A 13,919-nucleotide genomic window follows, 5' to 3' on the forward strand; every position below is an offset into this window, starting at 1 on the left:
CAAAATTATGGTCTAAAATCAATAAAACCTTTCATGAACATCCCGAACGAACCTTTTGTTTTTGGGGTACATGAATATTCTGACTGTTAACCCAGAATATCAACTATCAAATTATGTTTGAATCCTTGATGAATGATGAAGAAAATGATGTTAAAAATTTAACTATAAAAACATACTTACGCATTTCTAAATAACATCCATAAAACTCATAACATATTTTTATTTCATTTAGTAAATATAAAAATTCACGTATTTTAAAATTATAAAATATTATATAATGGTTGTAAAATTAAATCGTTAGGTAAGCCCTGGAGTTTGGAGCAAAGCTGATCATATTATATGCTCTAAATAGTGTAAAACGCTTGTATGGGAATCACAACAGCGATTCCGCCAGCGTTTCTATGGTAGATGATGTGACTTACTTAGATTCCATTTTATTTGGTTCTCCCTGGGTTTTAGTAAACTTGTGCTGTGTGCAGAGTTCCAGTCTGTAGGTAGATACAGCGTTATTATATCTAGACTTAGGGGTCTCGACAGTTCGCTCCTTGTGCCGTTATAGGTTAAGGAATTTTCTGCCTTCACTACCTTATATGGAAAATTCATGCAAAGTACATGCGAATATTTACGTAACCGAAAACAGTTTATTGAACTAACTATTAAAGACTACGTAGCCTAAATGAACGCTTTGCTTTCATCGTAGTCGGGGGCTAATAAAAATAGTTCCGTTGAACCAGAAATATTGAGGACCACTCAAATGCGTCATCACTATCGGGACGCGGAGTATCGTAAACTTGTAGGGCTGCTGCGTTATTGTATCTAATCTTCTAGTTTTATTTAGCGTAGATATTATAGCAACTTAGGTTACAGAGGCTTGTTGTTCCTTGTATTATATATCATAGACCTGATAGCGTAGCGTAAATAGTTTGGAAGTATATGCTTTTCAATTTGTCTGTTTTGCACGTGTGTTTCCCTGCGACTTTTTTGTCGATCGCCATCGTATTCATCATCTTTACCGGCCCAATACAGGGCACACATTTCCTCCCACAATGAGAAGGGGTTAAGGCCGTAGTCCACCACGCGGGCCCAGTGCGGATTGTTGGACTCCACACACCTTTGAGAATGTTATGTAGAAATCTCAGGCATGCAGGTTTCCTCACGATGTTTTCCTTCACCGTTGAAGCAAGTGATTTTTTTAAACGCATATACCTTAGAAAAGTGGGAGGTGCGTGCTAGGATTCGATCTCTGTCCCCCGAAAGTCGAGCTCCGACCCACTGTAGCCCAGTGTGTTCACCGCCCCCAAAAGGCAACATTGTGGTTTTAGTTTCCTAGGTATATGATTGTCATTCCATCACCTTAAGACTCCAACGCCGATCGTCCCCGAGTTGCGTAGGAATAGTGTCAGTACATCATACCTATTGCCTTTCTTTTTCTTAATAATATTTTTTTTCTTTTTTAATACTATCGATTACAGGCCTTCTAGCTCAGTAGGTGAATGAGATTTAGAGATTTAACCTAAACCTTGACGTTAGTGTTACTCTGGATAGACGTACACGGCGTCTTCAGCGGATTGGCGCGATTTAATTACACCCAAAATCTACCGACTGATAATGGTCAACAATTTTTTTTATTTCGTATGTAATGAAGACATTGTTTACTTTGAGAGAAAAGTTAGAAACATTGGAGTTTAGTGCAATCGTCGTTGTTTAGTTTCAAATACCTACTGGCAACCCTGTGCGCGTTCGTGTGTCAAATTTCCAATAATCTTATTTTGGCGCGCATCAGACGCATCGATGACGGAAATATGGGAGACATGTTGCGAACGACGCGCGCGCATCGCGGGCGTTCACCTGAACCGCGACGATGGTTTTATAGAGGCTCTGTATCACTCTATATTTTGCACAGATAAAAATAATAAGCACCTTGACCAACTTAAAATAAATGTTTACTTTTGAATGGCCAACGCATGTTGTCTGTTGGCTTTCGCATTGCAATTTACATTACCTATGTTGCTAAATACTTAGGGCCTTACCAATAAAGATGGCATAAACTTCGGAATAGTTGTTCAGTGTTTTATCACACTCTAACATTTTAGATTCAGGTCAGGTGAAATGTGACAAAACACTTTTCCTATTCTTCATTAGATATGACAATGAGAAGGGTTTGGGCCTTAGCCCACCATGCTATATGGTCTTTCACCACCATGCTGGCCAAGTGTGGATTCCCAAATCGACTTTGAAATCATTTTGGATAACTCCCAGGCATGCGGGTTTTCTCACACCATTGAAACGATTGTCATTAATGGCTTAAATTAAAAACGCACATAATTTGGATAAGATAGAGGACACGATTCTGTTCGAAGTTACGTGGAGATCGAACTTACCAACTTACTTAGAAGTTAAATAATGAAGATAACAGCTAAGCTATCAGTTAAATAAATAAATAAACTACGTCAATACACACATCGCCATTGCGCCCCAGTAAATGTAGCTTGTGTTATAGGTACTAAGATGACACAAGCTACATTTACTGGGGCGCAATGAGAGACGAATATTTTTATGAAAAATATTCATAAATACTTATAAAATACAGATAAACACCCAGACAATGAAAAACATTCATGTTTTCACACAAACATTTTCCAGTTATGGGTATTGAACCCACGGCCTTAGACTCAGAAAGCAGGGTCGCTGCCCACTGCGCCAATCGTCACATCTCATCAGTTATCATCACCGCTCGAGTTTTAACTTATGGGAAAATTAAATTAATATTATTTTAATAACGAAGTTGGAAGAATAAAATAAAATAGAAGCCTACGAAAGCAAACCTATAACTCTGACTTTAATGAAGTATTGTGCTAATGAATATTTGAAAGGTGGTCAACTGGTCGCCTCCATATTATGATATGGTAGCGGCTGTTGTACACTGGTCGCAAATTTGTATATTTGTATGACAGGTGGCCACGGGTTACTTAGATGTAACTTATATTTTGTCGCAGCAGTCAGTGCAGTTGTGTAAAAATACTTGTGGAGTTCCGACATATTAAGCCTTGGAAGCTTAGACATTATACTCGTAACTTAAAGCAATTGTAGATGGTTATCATTCTGAGATATAACAAATTAGATATATTTATGTTACCCACGACAAACTTAACGCAAATTAAATGTTTTTTTTTTTTACATAAATGTCAATGTCAAAGTCAAAAAATTTATATTCATTCAAGTATGATATAGATGGCACTTTTGATGCGTTAATTTATTTTATGTACCTATATGAAAAATGTTTACATTACGTTGCATGGACAACCAAAGTCGCAAACTTAAAACTAAAGCTACGAGGGTTGAAAACGCGTCCGGTTAACCGGTTGATAGTAGATAGAAGCACAAGTTCTAGCACCCAAGTTAGCCATGCGTCAATTCTTACTTTCTTTTTAGTGGGTATAAAATGAAAGATTTCTTCTTCTTTAAATTTACAATCATACATAACTACGAAATGTAACGTAGGTATCGCAAGTCGTGCACAAGACGTATTTAGGACCATGCGCTAACTCACACTTTCAGTTTTTCACACTTCAGTTGTCCAATTGGTAGGAAAAACTCTAGGACAAACCCCCCTCCTACCTTTACATGACCATCTACTTATTTTCGAATTCATGGCTACGGTAAGCAGTAAGTACTTTACAAGCAGTCATTATAAAAATACCCTTTAGACATTCAATTTAGAAAGGGCCCCATCCCGACCATAGTTTTACGAGCTCTTCAGAGTTCCAATAAACAAAGCCACTGTTTTGTTTGGAGTAAAAGTATAAAACATTAGGGTGACCTTTTGTTACAATAATAATTCCAGGCTAGACTATTATACTAAGTATAATAGTTTTTATGTACAAAACGTATTATACTTAGTTAAATCCATTTTTCAATAGCGGTTTTCTCCGTAAATACAAGCACTTAATTTATTTCTGTTACTTTTTAACAATTCTGAACTCTACAGAAATAGTCTAACTCGACGGATGCTTAATTCTCAATGCTCACATTACCGATGGTCAACTATTCATTCACTGGCTAAGGTCAACTTATATTTGGTGCAGGTGCTGCTAGGCCACATATAGGTATATAGGCGCAGTGGGCAGCGATCGTGCCTTCCGAGTCCAAGGCTGTGTTTTAGATTCCCCCCAATGCAATATATTTGTGTTATGCACATGAATGTATTTCAGTGTCTGGGTGTTTTTTATTATAAGTTTTTAAGAAGAAGGCTTTATTGCACATACTAATAGAAAGCCAGGTTAACAAAATAAACGATTATAAAAACATATGCGCAAAGGCGACCTTATCGCTTGAAGTGATCTCCTCCAGACAATCTTTGGTTTTTATGTATTTTATTTATAAAAATATTGATCAGTCATCTTTGTACCCTATACTCAAGCTATGCTCACTTTAGGGCTAGATGATACATATACTTTTTGATTATTTGCTGATTTTTGTAATGGGCTTAAAATGCTAGATTAAACTGTAGTTATCGTTCGGGACGGTTTTTATTTGCCGTTTGTTTATGTGATTGAAGGATTCAAATAAAAATGGGTGATTGAAGCTAGGCTAGGCTAGGCTTTCTATGCCCAAGTTGTTTATACTTAGATCTCAAACTAAAAGCCTCATTGTAATTTGTACTAGTTAGCATATTTATTAAATAGGTATAAACTACAAAGCATTATACCTACGCCATGCGACTCGTAGCTAACGTGGATTAATGTTAGCTTTTTTATAATTATAAATTGTCCCTGCCGGAGGCCGAACCTGGGATCTCCCACTTGACCATCCACTAGTGGTGACCACTGCCCTAAGAAGGTTAGTTTATCAATAAAGATATTTTCTTTCTAAGTTAAGCAGTAGGTACTTTATACCGGTGAATTATGCGCGTTTAAAGAATGAAACCAGTAAATTATTTATTCCGGATGGAAGCAGGCGTTACTTTGCGGAATTCCATGATGTTTTATAAAAGTTTAGCTTAATTTCCTATACTCACGAAAAGCAGGATAGTTTGTATGGTGTAATTTACAATTTCTTCAATCTATATACCCCACTAACAGATCTTCGACAATATACACTCTACGCACGTGTCGCTCCGAAACTGAACCATCCTCAGGAGATCTTGACTTTACAATGAACAATTGTTATGCGGTTAATGAGTGGAGTATAAAGATTGAAGAAATTGTAAATAGCACCATACAGATTCTCCTGCTTTTCGCGGAGTGTAGCAAATTAAGCTTAATTTTCATAATAACTCTTATTTGTTATCGTCGCAAAGGATGGTCACATTGCTAGTGAACGTTTCTCTTGCATCCGGCGCGCGCGAGAGTACGCTGACAGACAAATGCGCGGCAGGAAGATGGCGTCGTTAGCGCTGTCATCGCCTGCGCCGTCAATGTAAATATAGGTACCCGAGATTTTTCTTTACGGAAATGCACTTATAGCGTAGACACGAGGAACTTACCAAGTGTTACAAACTAATTTTATGATAGTTGTCAAATTATATCGATAACTAGCTGTTGCCCGCGACTTCGTCCGCGCTTATTTTGGGTTTTTTATAAAAAGTATTTTGGAACGCTAAATCATAAAAAATAAATCATATTTTGATAGGAAGGAAATAAATTTTGTTCACACAAAAAATATATTTTTGGGGTTGACCGTCCTTATCACTTAGGGATATAAAAAATACTTTACGTTCTATTCTCAGGCATACCTACTGAACATACAAAATTTCGTAAGAATCGTTCAAGCCGTTTCGGAGGAGTTTTGTTATAAACACCGTGACACAAGATTTGTTTATATTGGATATAGAAATTTTAGCTTACTGCATGCACTTCTTCTCCATATGCCAACTTACCTATTCGTAACAATCGTACAATCTTTGTTTCATTTCAGGGGCCCAGAGATATGAAAATGCATTGAGTCAATTTTGAAACATTTTAATGTAAGACGTCATGTTTGACATCGCCATAGCTAAAGAATATTAATTGGGATCTGAATGTACCAGGGTCCGACTACTAAAGGCCCAGAAGTGCTACGAAGTCTACGAGGCTACGACTTATTCGATATAAATCGTGGTTCTCATCAACGAAATAAGTATAAATAATATAATAGTTCATTTTTTTCGTTCCTTTTTAAGAAATAATAAAAATAATCTTACATACCTACATAAGAAAAAAAATCCCTTTTCATTTTACTTATATTTTATTTATTTGATACTTTATTTAATTCACTTTTTTTTTCTTCTTTCACACTAAAATTTAATTACAAGATTGTTTAAATTAAAAGACAGGTAAGTAAAATTTAAATTAAAGAATAGTTAACATACAAAAGCTTGGTACCTACGGACCTACGTAGATAGGTAAGTAAATTTAAATCTATTAGCATGGGCCCGTACTAAATCTGTGAGTCATTAGCGCTTTATTTTTATTACTTCTCGAGCTTTTCGTTTTTCTTTAACTACTGTGGGTTGATCTCGCCGCGACACACAAAGCTACGCTCCGCCTAATCTATATTTATCTCTTTCGTGCCAGCCTCATTCATTACAGGAGTAAAAGAGATAAACAGCCACGCCCATTGCATAGCTCTACAGCCAACGGAATTTGAACTCAAATATTTCAAAAGACCTTTGTACTGCATTTAAATATCACTATATTCACTAGCTATACCATAATTGTCTCGTTGGTATCGTGGTTAGAAAGTTCGACCACAGATAACAAGGCCGTGGCTCCAATTCAAAGGACATGCTACCAAGTCACTATACAAGCCCCCTACTGTCGGGGTCAAGCTGCAATGACAACGAAAAAGGTCATGGTATCCCTGAGTTAGGATATTGGCGCAAACCATCGCTCTTGCTAGTATAGGTACAAATCGCTTTATTTCAACTGTGAACGAATCTAAGACATCTAGCTCAAAAACAACTGGCAAAAAACATCTTGAAAGGATCTAGTGGGACTTCACGCCAAAACAGAACTTGTGAATCCATTACTAAAGACTTGACGTTATTAATATACTAGAATATTTTAACTTTTTTTATCCTTGATTTTAAACACAGATTCGTTCGCGACAGTCGTCCACATTTGCTACAGCAAATACTGATGATCTCTGACGAAGTTGCAACACTGGTTTGTAGATTCGCTCTTTTTCCTTCAAGAATAAAAAAATACAGGTGGTATCATGGATTCTACACCCTTTATCCATCCTCTCAAAATTCATACTTAAATTCACAATTCAAATACACTTTTGCACTCAATATTCAAGGCATTATTTAGCAATACTTTAATTCTTCAATAGATACGGTTCGCATATGCGATATAAATAAATATTGAAAATTTATACATTATTGTCAGCAACATTGGCGTACAACATTGGTGTACATTGGCGTGTGTGCGGGGTGCCGAACAAGCTCATGTATAACAATCATTTTTATGATCGGACCTAAAATTATATTTAGGTACCGTAAGCTCTCTGGTAAATAGATAGCCATCACCGACAAATATGCAAGGATCATGTCCAATACAATGTTTAAATGTGCCTGTAATTATAGCTACGCGTTTTCGACTGGAACTCAGCAATGCGGCATAAGTAAGCATAGCGGTAGTAGAACTTCCCCGGATGTCTCTCAGCTCTGTCACAAAATGTTCACTAGGTACTACTAAAATGGTAATTCTGAAAACATATGAAACTGAATTACGAAGGGAGATAATTTTTAAACGCTAGCCGTATTACCTCGCTTCCCAAAGCATCTTTTACAAAACGGTGCTTTCAAACGGAAATAAATTAAAAATATAAGCACTAAACACAGAAAATTACAATGAAATTTCTTAATAAAAAACTCGAATAGAGGTCATATTCTGTTTAACCTTGGTAAGATTAATCTGAAAGTGCACAAAAAAAAATTAAGTAGATCCTTAATATAAAATCTACGATTTTCTGTTTTTAGGTCTTTGTATTTATTCCCTTAAGATCTCTTAAAAAAGGTTTCAGCTGGGCGTATTACTAAAGTAGGTACATTTTTTTTTAATATTGACACAAATAAATAAAAAATGTCTTTATATAGGGAAGGCTTATTGTATAAGGCCTTCACCCTTTAATGGGTTTCATAAAAAAACAATGAAGCGAAGTTTGATTGGTTTTTTGTGCACCAAGAGACTTAATTTATAAAAAAATAAACTCTAAATAACATGTCTTTACATCTACATACGAATACATTACTTTGATGTTAGCAAGAAGCTAACGTTCGAAGCCACATTGCTCTTAAGTTTATTTTAAAACAGTTTACCTGAGGTATGAACTCGGTACACCTATTTTACTGCAGCTGTGTCTATCAACACTGACGTAAACAATAACAACTTGTAAAACGAACTGTTTTTGTCTAACTATATTTGAAAGATTCTTAGGATTCCACATTTTCATAAAAAAAAAATGGCATTGTAGTACAATATCACGACAGTGTATGAAGGCTAGGTAGGTCCCTTCCACAGAGCAATAGATCGACATGTTTTGGAGTGAGACCTTTTTTAGGTGCGTTTAACCCTTTTTTTCATCATCATCATATCAACTTAATGATTACCGGCCGACTACAGGGCACGGGTCTCCTCCCACAATGGGAGGCTGTGGCAGCCTTAACCCCTTCTCGCCTATGGTTTCCTGACGATGTTTTCCTTCACCATTGAAGCAAGAGATATTTAATTACTTAAAAGGTCATAAATCAGAAAAGTTTGAGGTGCGTGCTGGGATTCGAACTCGGCACCCCGAAAAGTAAGTTGAGCTCCTACCCACTGGGTTATAACCGCTTCGCGAGCTCTTTTTGGGTGAAAAAAAAACATGCAACTCGCGTAATCACCTCCATGAGCTATAGGTACGTCTACAGTGTATGCACATTGATTTAGTTTTCACTGCTATCGGTAGTTCCTTTGGGAATTGCCTCGCATGTTTTTTTTGCATAGTGGTAGTTCATCTTACTGGACACTTTGTTTTTATATTATAGGTAGGTACCTACATCAAATGTAAATTGTGTTTTATGACAAAAATTCTAGTAGGTACTTACGTAATTTCGTCACATTCATTTGCACATGCACGTGGTTGAGTGTGATTTGATTAATTGGTTATTTACTTATGTTATGTGTGTTAAATAAATAAAATATAAAGGCATATATATGCCTTTATATTTTATTTTGATAAAACACACACATCAAAATTTCCACGGCCACCGGCACGCTAAATCACTAAGCGGCACGTCTTTGTCGATAGGGTAGGAACTAGCCCTTACCGAAGCCTCCCATCAGACGATGGAGAAAATTCAGAAAATATAAAATTGCAAATTGCTTTGCCGGGAATCCAACTCGGAACCTCAAACAGAAAACCACAGCTCTCATCGCCCCGCCTAAGAGGTCGTCAAAAATCGGCATATTGCAAGCATAAAAATACATAGTTACAGCTCCGGCCCCTGAATTATACGGCTCACTAAATCCTCCACTCAATATGTTGTATCAGGTATAACAAATAGCCGCGTACATAATATTTGACATTAAAATAAATAAAGCGTGAACAAAGCTCTCGCGATAGGGCGGTGGGCGGGAATGGGCGGTGTTGCTGAAATCGCGCGCCGACGACAGAAGCGTTCGCCTCGCGCCACTGAACGCGCGTAGATTAACGTACAGAAAACTGATTTATAACGTCGCGTTGAAAAAATAATAAGCTGATAGGAGATGTGATGGAGGGCCAGGAGTGGCGCGACGACTGGCACCAGCCACGCCATATGGACGGTCAGTGTCACTTTTTTCACGCATGCCTTAAGTGTAGCGATTGTTTGGTCTAGTGAACGGTGTAAATAGCGCTGTCTATGAGTGTTGAGTGATCTGGTAAAGGTGAATCAATTTTCATCGACTGACTACTGAATCTACTGCCTTGCTACTTACAAAGCGGGCTTAGGAGGCGGTATAGCGAGAACTAGGCGGTATAGAGGATAGAATAACATAGGTGGGTATTTGAAGTAGATAGAATTTATGAAAGTGAAAACTGAAAGATGTTTATTGATTGCTTAATTTTTTTCAACAGAACTTACTTAAAATAATAAATTTTACTTCAAAGTGCAGGAGTATGCTACCAAATGCAAACACTTTAAAGTAGCATTTTCCACAATTCTATGTTTGTAAAAAAAATGCCTATTATGTATGGACACTTATTAGCATTGATTTATTATGTTACTATCTCATAAGCAATTAATTAAATGGTATATTTTTTTATAACGAATTACCGAATGAAATCTTGTAGATGTCTTTCAGTAACATCAAAACTTTAAATCGTAAAATATAATGGTGCTCACCGTGGTTTCAGCCTTTTTCCCTCTTCTTCCTTTCAGGTACCTTACTGATAGACGTAAACATGATAGGTGTTTACGTCTATCAGATCGCTCCATACTTTGATTTTCCTGAAAATTATGATTTATTTTGTAAGCTACGATGAAAATCATTTAATTTCTAAGTTATTTCCGACATGGTAATCAAACTTTATCTTCTGGATTTCTTTACAAACATTTTTTTAAGTTTTAAGCTGAAATTATGTTTTATCTTAAATAAAATATAGCCGTACGTTGAGACTGCCCGAAAATGTTTTCTAACTTTTTCGAGAGCTTCTTCTTAGACATGGTCGCGTTTGGAACCTGTGTCCATCAACCTATAGTTACACCAGCAACTACGTTCTTTAGATCCGAACACAGCAATGTTGCTTGGCAGGAATAAGCTTGGCAATAGTAATTCCCCGGACGAGCTGGCATCAAAATCTCTACTATTACTTAAGCCCAGTTACTGGTATTGGAGCAGCGTAGTGAGTCTTAGCTCTAAATCCCTCTATACTGCGAGAGAGGAGGCCTGAGCCCAGCTGTGGAATATTTAGTCAAAATCATTATTAAACCTTTACCTACTACAGGACACGGGTCTCCCCTCAGAATGAGAAGGATGTAGGCCGCATTTCGGATTGGTAGACTTCACACGACTTCATGAAAGTTATGAAAACTTGCTGGCATGATGGTTTATTCACGATGTTTTCCATTGTTATAACAATAAAACTATATTTTCATAGCTTAAGTCTTCCGAAAGGGAAACCGAAGCCTTATCCACAAGGCTATCCGTGCTGATAAGGCTGATGATATGATTAATGTGCTAGCTACAACGTAGAGTATTATTCATTCTATTCGGCTCGGCTTGCATCATGCCATCGTCTGTACGGTTCATCTATCTATCCGTCAACACCAACGCCCGAGCGCACTCGCTTGACGATTGACGCGAAATTCCAATGCGTTAAGCTATACAAAATCCCTATCCCTAACTAATATTATAAATGCGAGAGATTGTCTGTTGGTTTATAATTGTTGTACGCAGCAACCTATCATATAGAATACACATATAGAAATTATTTATGGACTGGATAGTGGAATTAGCCTCGTTTTAATCCCAGAAATATGAACGGTTCCTATGTGGCAGATTTTATGCGCAATATTGGATTTTTAACTGCATGCCAAATTTGCGGAACAGATTTTAATGAAATTGTGTATAAAATATTTGAGTTTAATTGAGTATTATAGAAATATGATGTCCTTTGGGTAACTATTCTATGTATTAAGCTTATAGTACCTTTTAAAATGAAATTAATATTTATTATTTACAATCTGCGTCCCGCGGCATTACCCACGATGAATAAGTCTGTACACGTAACTTTTTTTCATTGCAATTACGAATACAGCCTTATTTATCGCGGACAACACTGAGGGGTGCACCGTGCTGCTAGGATAAATCTAATTTAAAGAAAGTTTGCTATGGCAAACTAAGCTATAGCTAAGTCATAACCTTGTTGGTTGGTATCCAAATTTCAACCAAATTTACGCGTTTATGATATTCGGGTGACTAGTTTTTTTGCGATAATGTAGGTTTTGTCGATTCAGGTTCCTTGACTAATTTCTTTTCGTTAGAACTGCCTTCTGAAACGGTAGTAGTCTAAAGTATACACTACCACCGATTCAGAAGGGAGATAACTACTTATATTTTTGAGTCACTATAAACACACAAGCATAATTTTCATTAAGTACTTTAATGTAGGGCTACTTACTTTAGCGTATATATTCACTGGGCCTACCTATGTAACAGGTCATTGATTTAATATGTTACTATAACAAATGGAAAATCAAGGTTTTTTACAACAAAAACGGTTCATACGATCCCGAATAGCGATTTTTTCACGCCTCATAAGCGAAGCGTTGAGGTGGGTATTACTGTCAGTTTACGCACATCGAGTGATTCTCCAACTTAAAATGTTACTTTTTTTATTCTTTATTGCTTTTATAAGTGAATATAAATAGACAAATGTTAAGAAAAAACACTATTTTTAACACTTATGATATTTTTAAATATCTTTTCATTATTTAAACTAATAAAAAAAATAATAAAAAAAGTTCTGTCTTGGACGTCCTTGTGTCTGTATGTGCGGATCCCGTATCTTGTGGTCACGATAACGAGCGAAATACTTCACTTATAGTATGGTTTTTTTATAGGCTTCAGTATTTTGATTAATAGAAGCCTATTACTTTTCACGGTATAATTAGATGTAGTTTAATCGTTATTTACAAATAATCTCAATTTTATTGTAATGAATGAGATTATGAGGCGTGCACATAAAGATTTTCCAATTATTATATTTCTGCGCTAGCTTTGTTCATCAATCCGTAAAAGTACGTACGTGATGATTAAAACGGAATTCCTTATTATAATCAACAACAAATTGATTACAACGTTTATTGTTATCAATTTGTATGTGTGATTATATACGTACGAGTATATAAGTCACAAAATTAAAATATTACTGGATACAAATTGCAGACCATTTGTGTTGCGTCTGTATTGTAAAATATTAGTTTTTGACACCGATTCGTTATTTTCATTTTAAAAACAATAAAACTTATTACTTACTTAAAACCACTTAAACCATTAAAAGCCACATTTATAACTACAACAAATGTTATTCAATTATTTATTTATATACTTAAGCTGAGGGTTTGCTTGTTTGTTTTTGTGTTTTAGCGGCTAACCTCTGAAATGAGGTTTAAGTTTTAGGAGCCGAGCAAAACAAGGATTCAGTTCGGAAAAATTTACTTACCAAAAATTTAACGCGGACCCCTCAATATTATAGTAAAATTTCCACTCTTTTAGCAGTTTTAGGTGCATATACGTCTTAATTCATTAGGTCAGTAGGCACCCTCACCAAGGCTAAGAAATTAATTCGTATATAGATAACTAAAGGAAAACATTCGTTCAAGCAACGTGAGTGATGCCTGATAATTCTTGATAATGTTCTCAAGGGCGTGTGAGTTCTACCTATCCGCACTGGGCCAGCATGGTGGACTATGGTTCAGTCAGTATGGTCAGGTTCAAGACCTTGCAAATAGACCTTGCAATTGAAAGGTGCGGTCAGTTGAAGTGTGACAAGACACTGCATAGCATTCCGGCGATACACCACGTATATTTGTAAGATCCTAAATATTATTATTGGAATTCTGTAGCGTTTGACATAGAGAATTAGTTAAATTTAAATAATCATTTAGTAAAGTTTGAAAGCATTTCGAGCGCTCATGGCTGCCGTCCGCTCGCCTAATTACCACAAAAAATGTCGCCCACCCTGCAACACATTAATTTACATTGGCATGTTATGCACACACTCGACTCCGCTCAAGATTCATGGCCTGAGAACGGACTATTGCTAGGTATTTGTTCACCGTTAGTCACGAAGGTATAGATGGTAAAATTGAAATGCGTGATGTAATTATTTCATTTCTTAGTATTCATCCTTGCTAACATTACGAATGCGAAAGTGTTTGTTTGACATTTCTTAACGCTCAACTAACTTAA

The 13,919-nt window shown here is 36.3% G+C and overlaps 1 protein-coding gene across 1 annotated transcript in view; it reads left to right on the forward strand.

Moving 5' to 3' along the window:
- Window positions 1-9,653: 9,653 nt before the first annotated feature.
- Window positions 9,654-13,919, forward strand: part of LOC120628369 (T-box transcription factor TBX1-like) — a 32,017-nt gene continuing 27,751 nt past the window's right edge. The window contains exon 1 of the mRNA XM_039896706.1: window positions 9,654-9,788. Coding sequence (XP_039752640.1) covers window positions 9,737-9,788 — 52 coding nt within the window. The 5' untranslated portion in view covers window positions 9,654-9,736. The remainder of the gene's footprint in view (window positions 9,789-13,919) is intronic.

Source organism: Pararge aegeria, chromosome 12 (genome assembly GCF_905163445.1).
Source record: "Pararge aegeria chromosome 12, ilParAegt1.1, whole genome shotgun sequence".
NCBI classification, from domain to species: Eukaryota; Metazoa; Arthropoda; class Insecta; order Lepidoptera; family Nymphalidae; genus Pararge; species Pararge aegeria.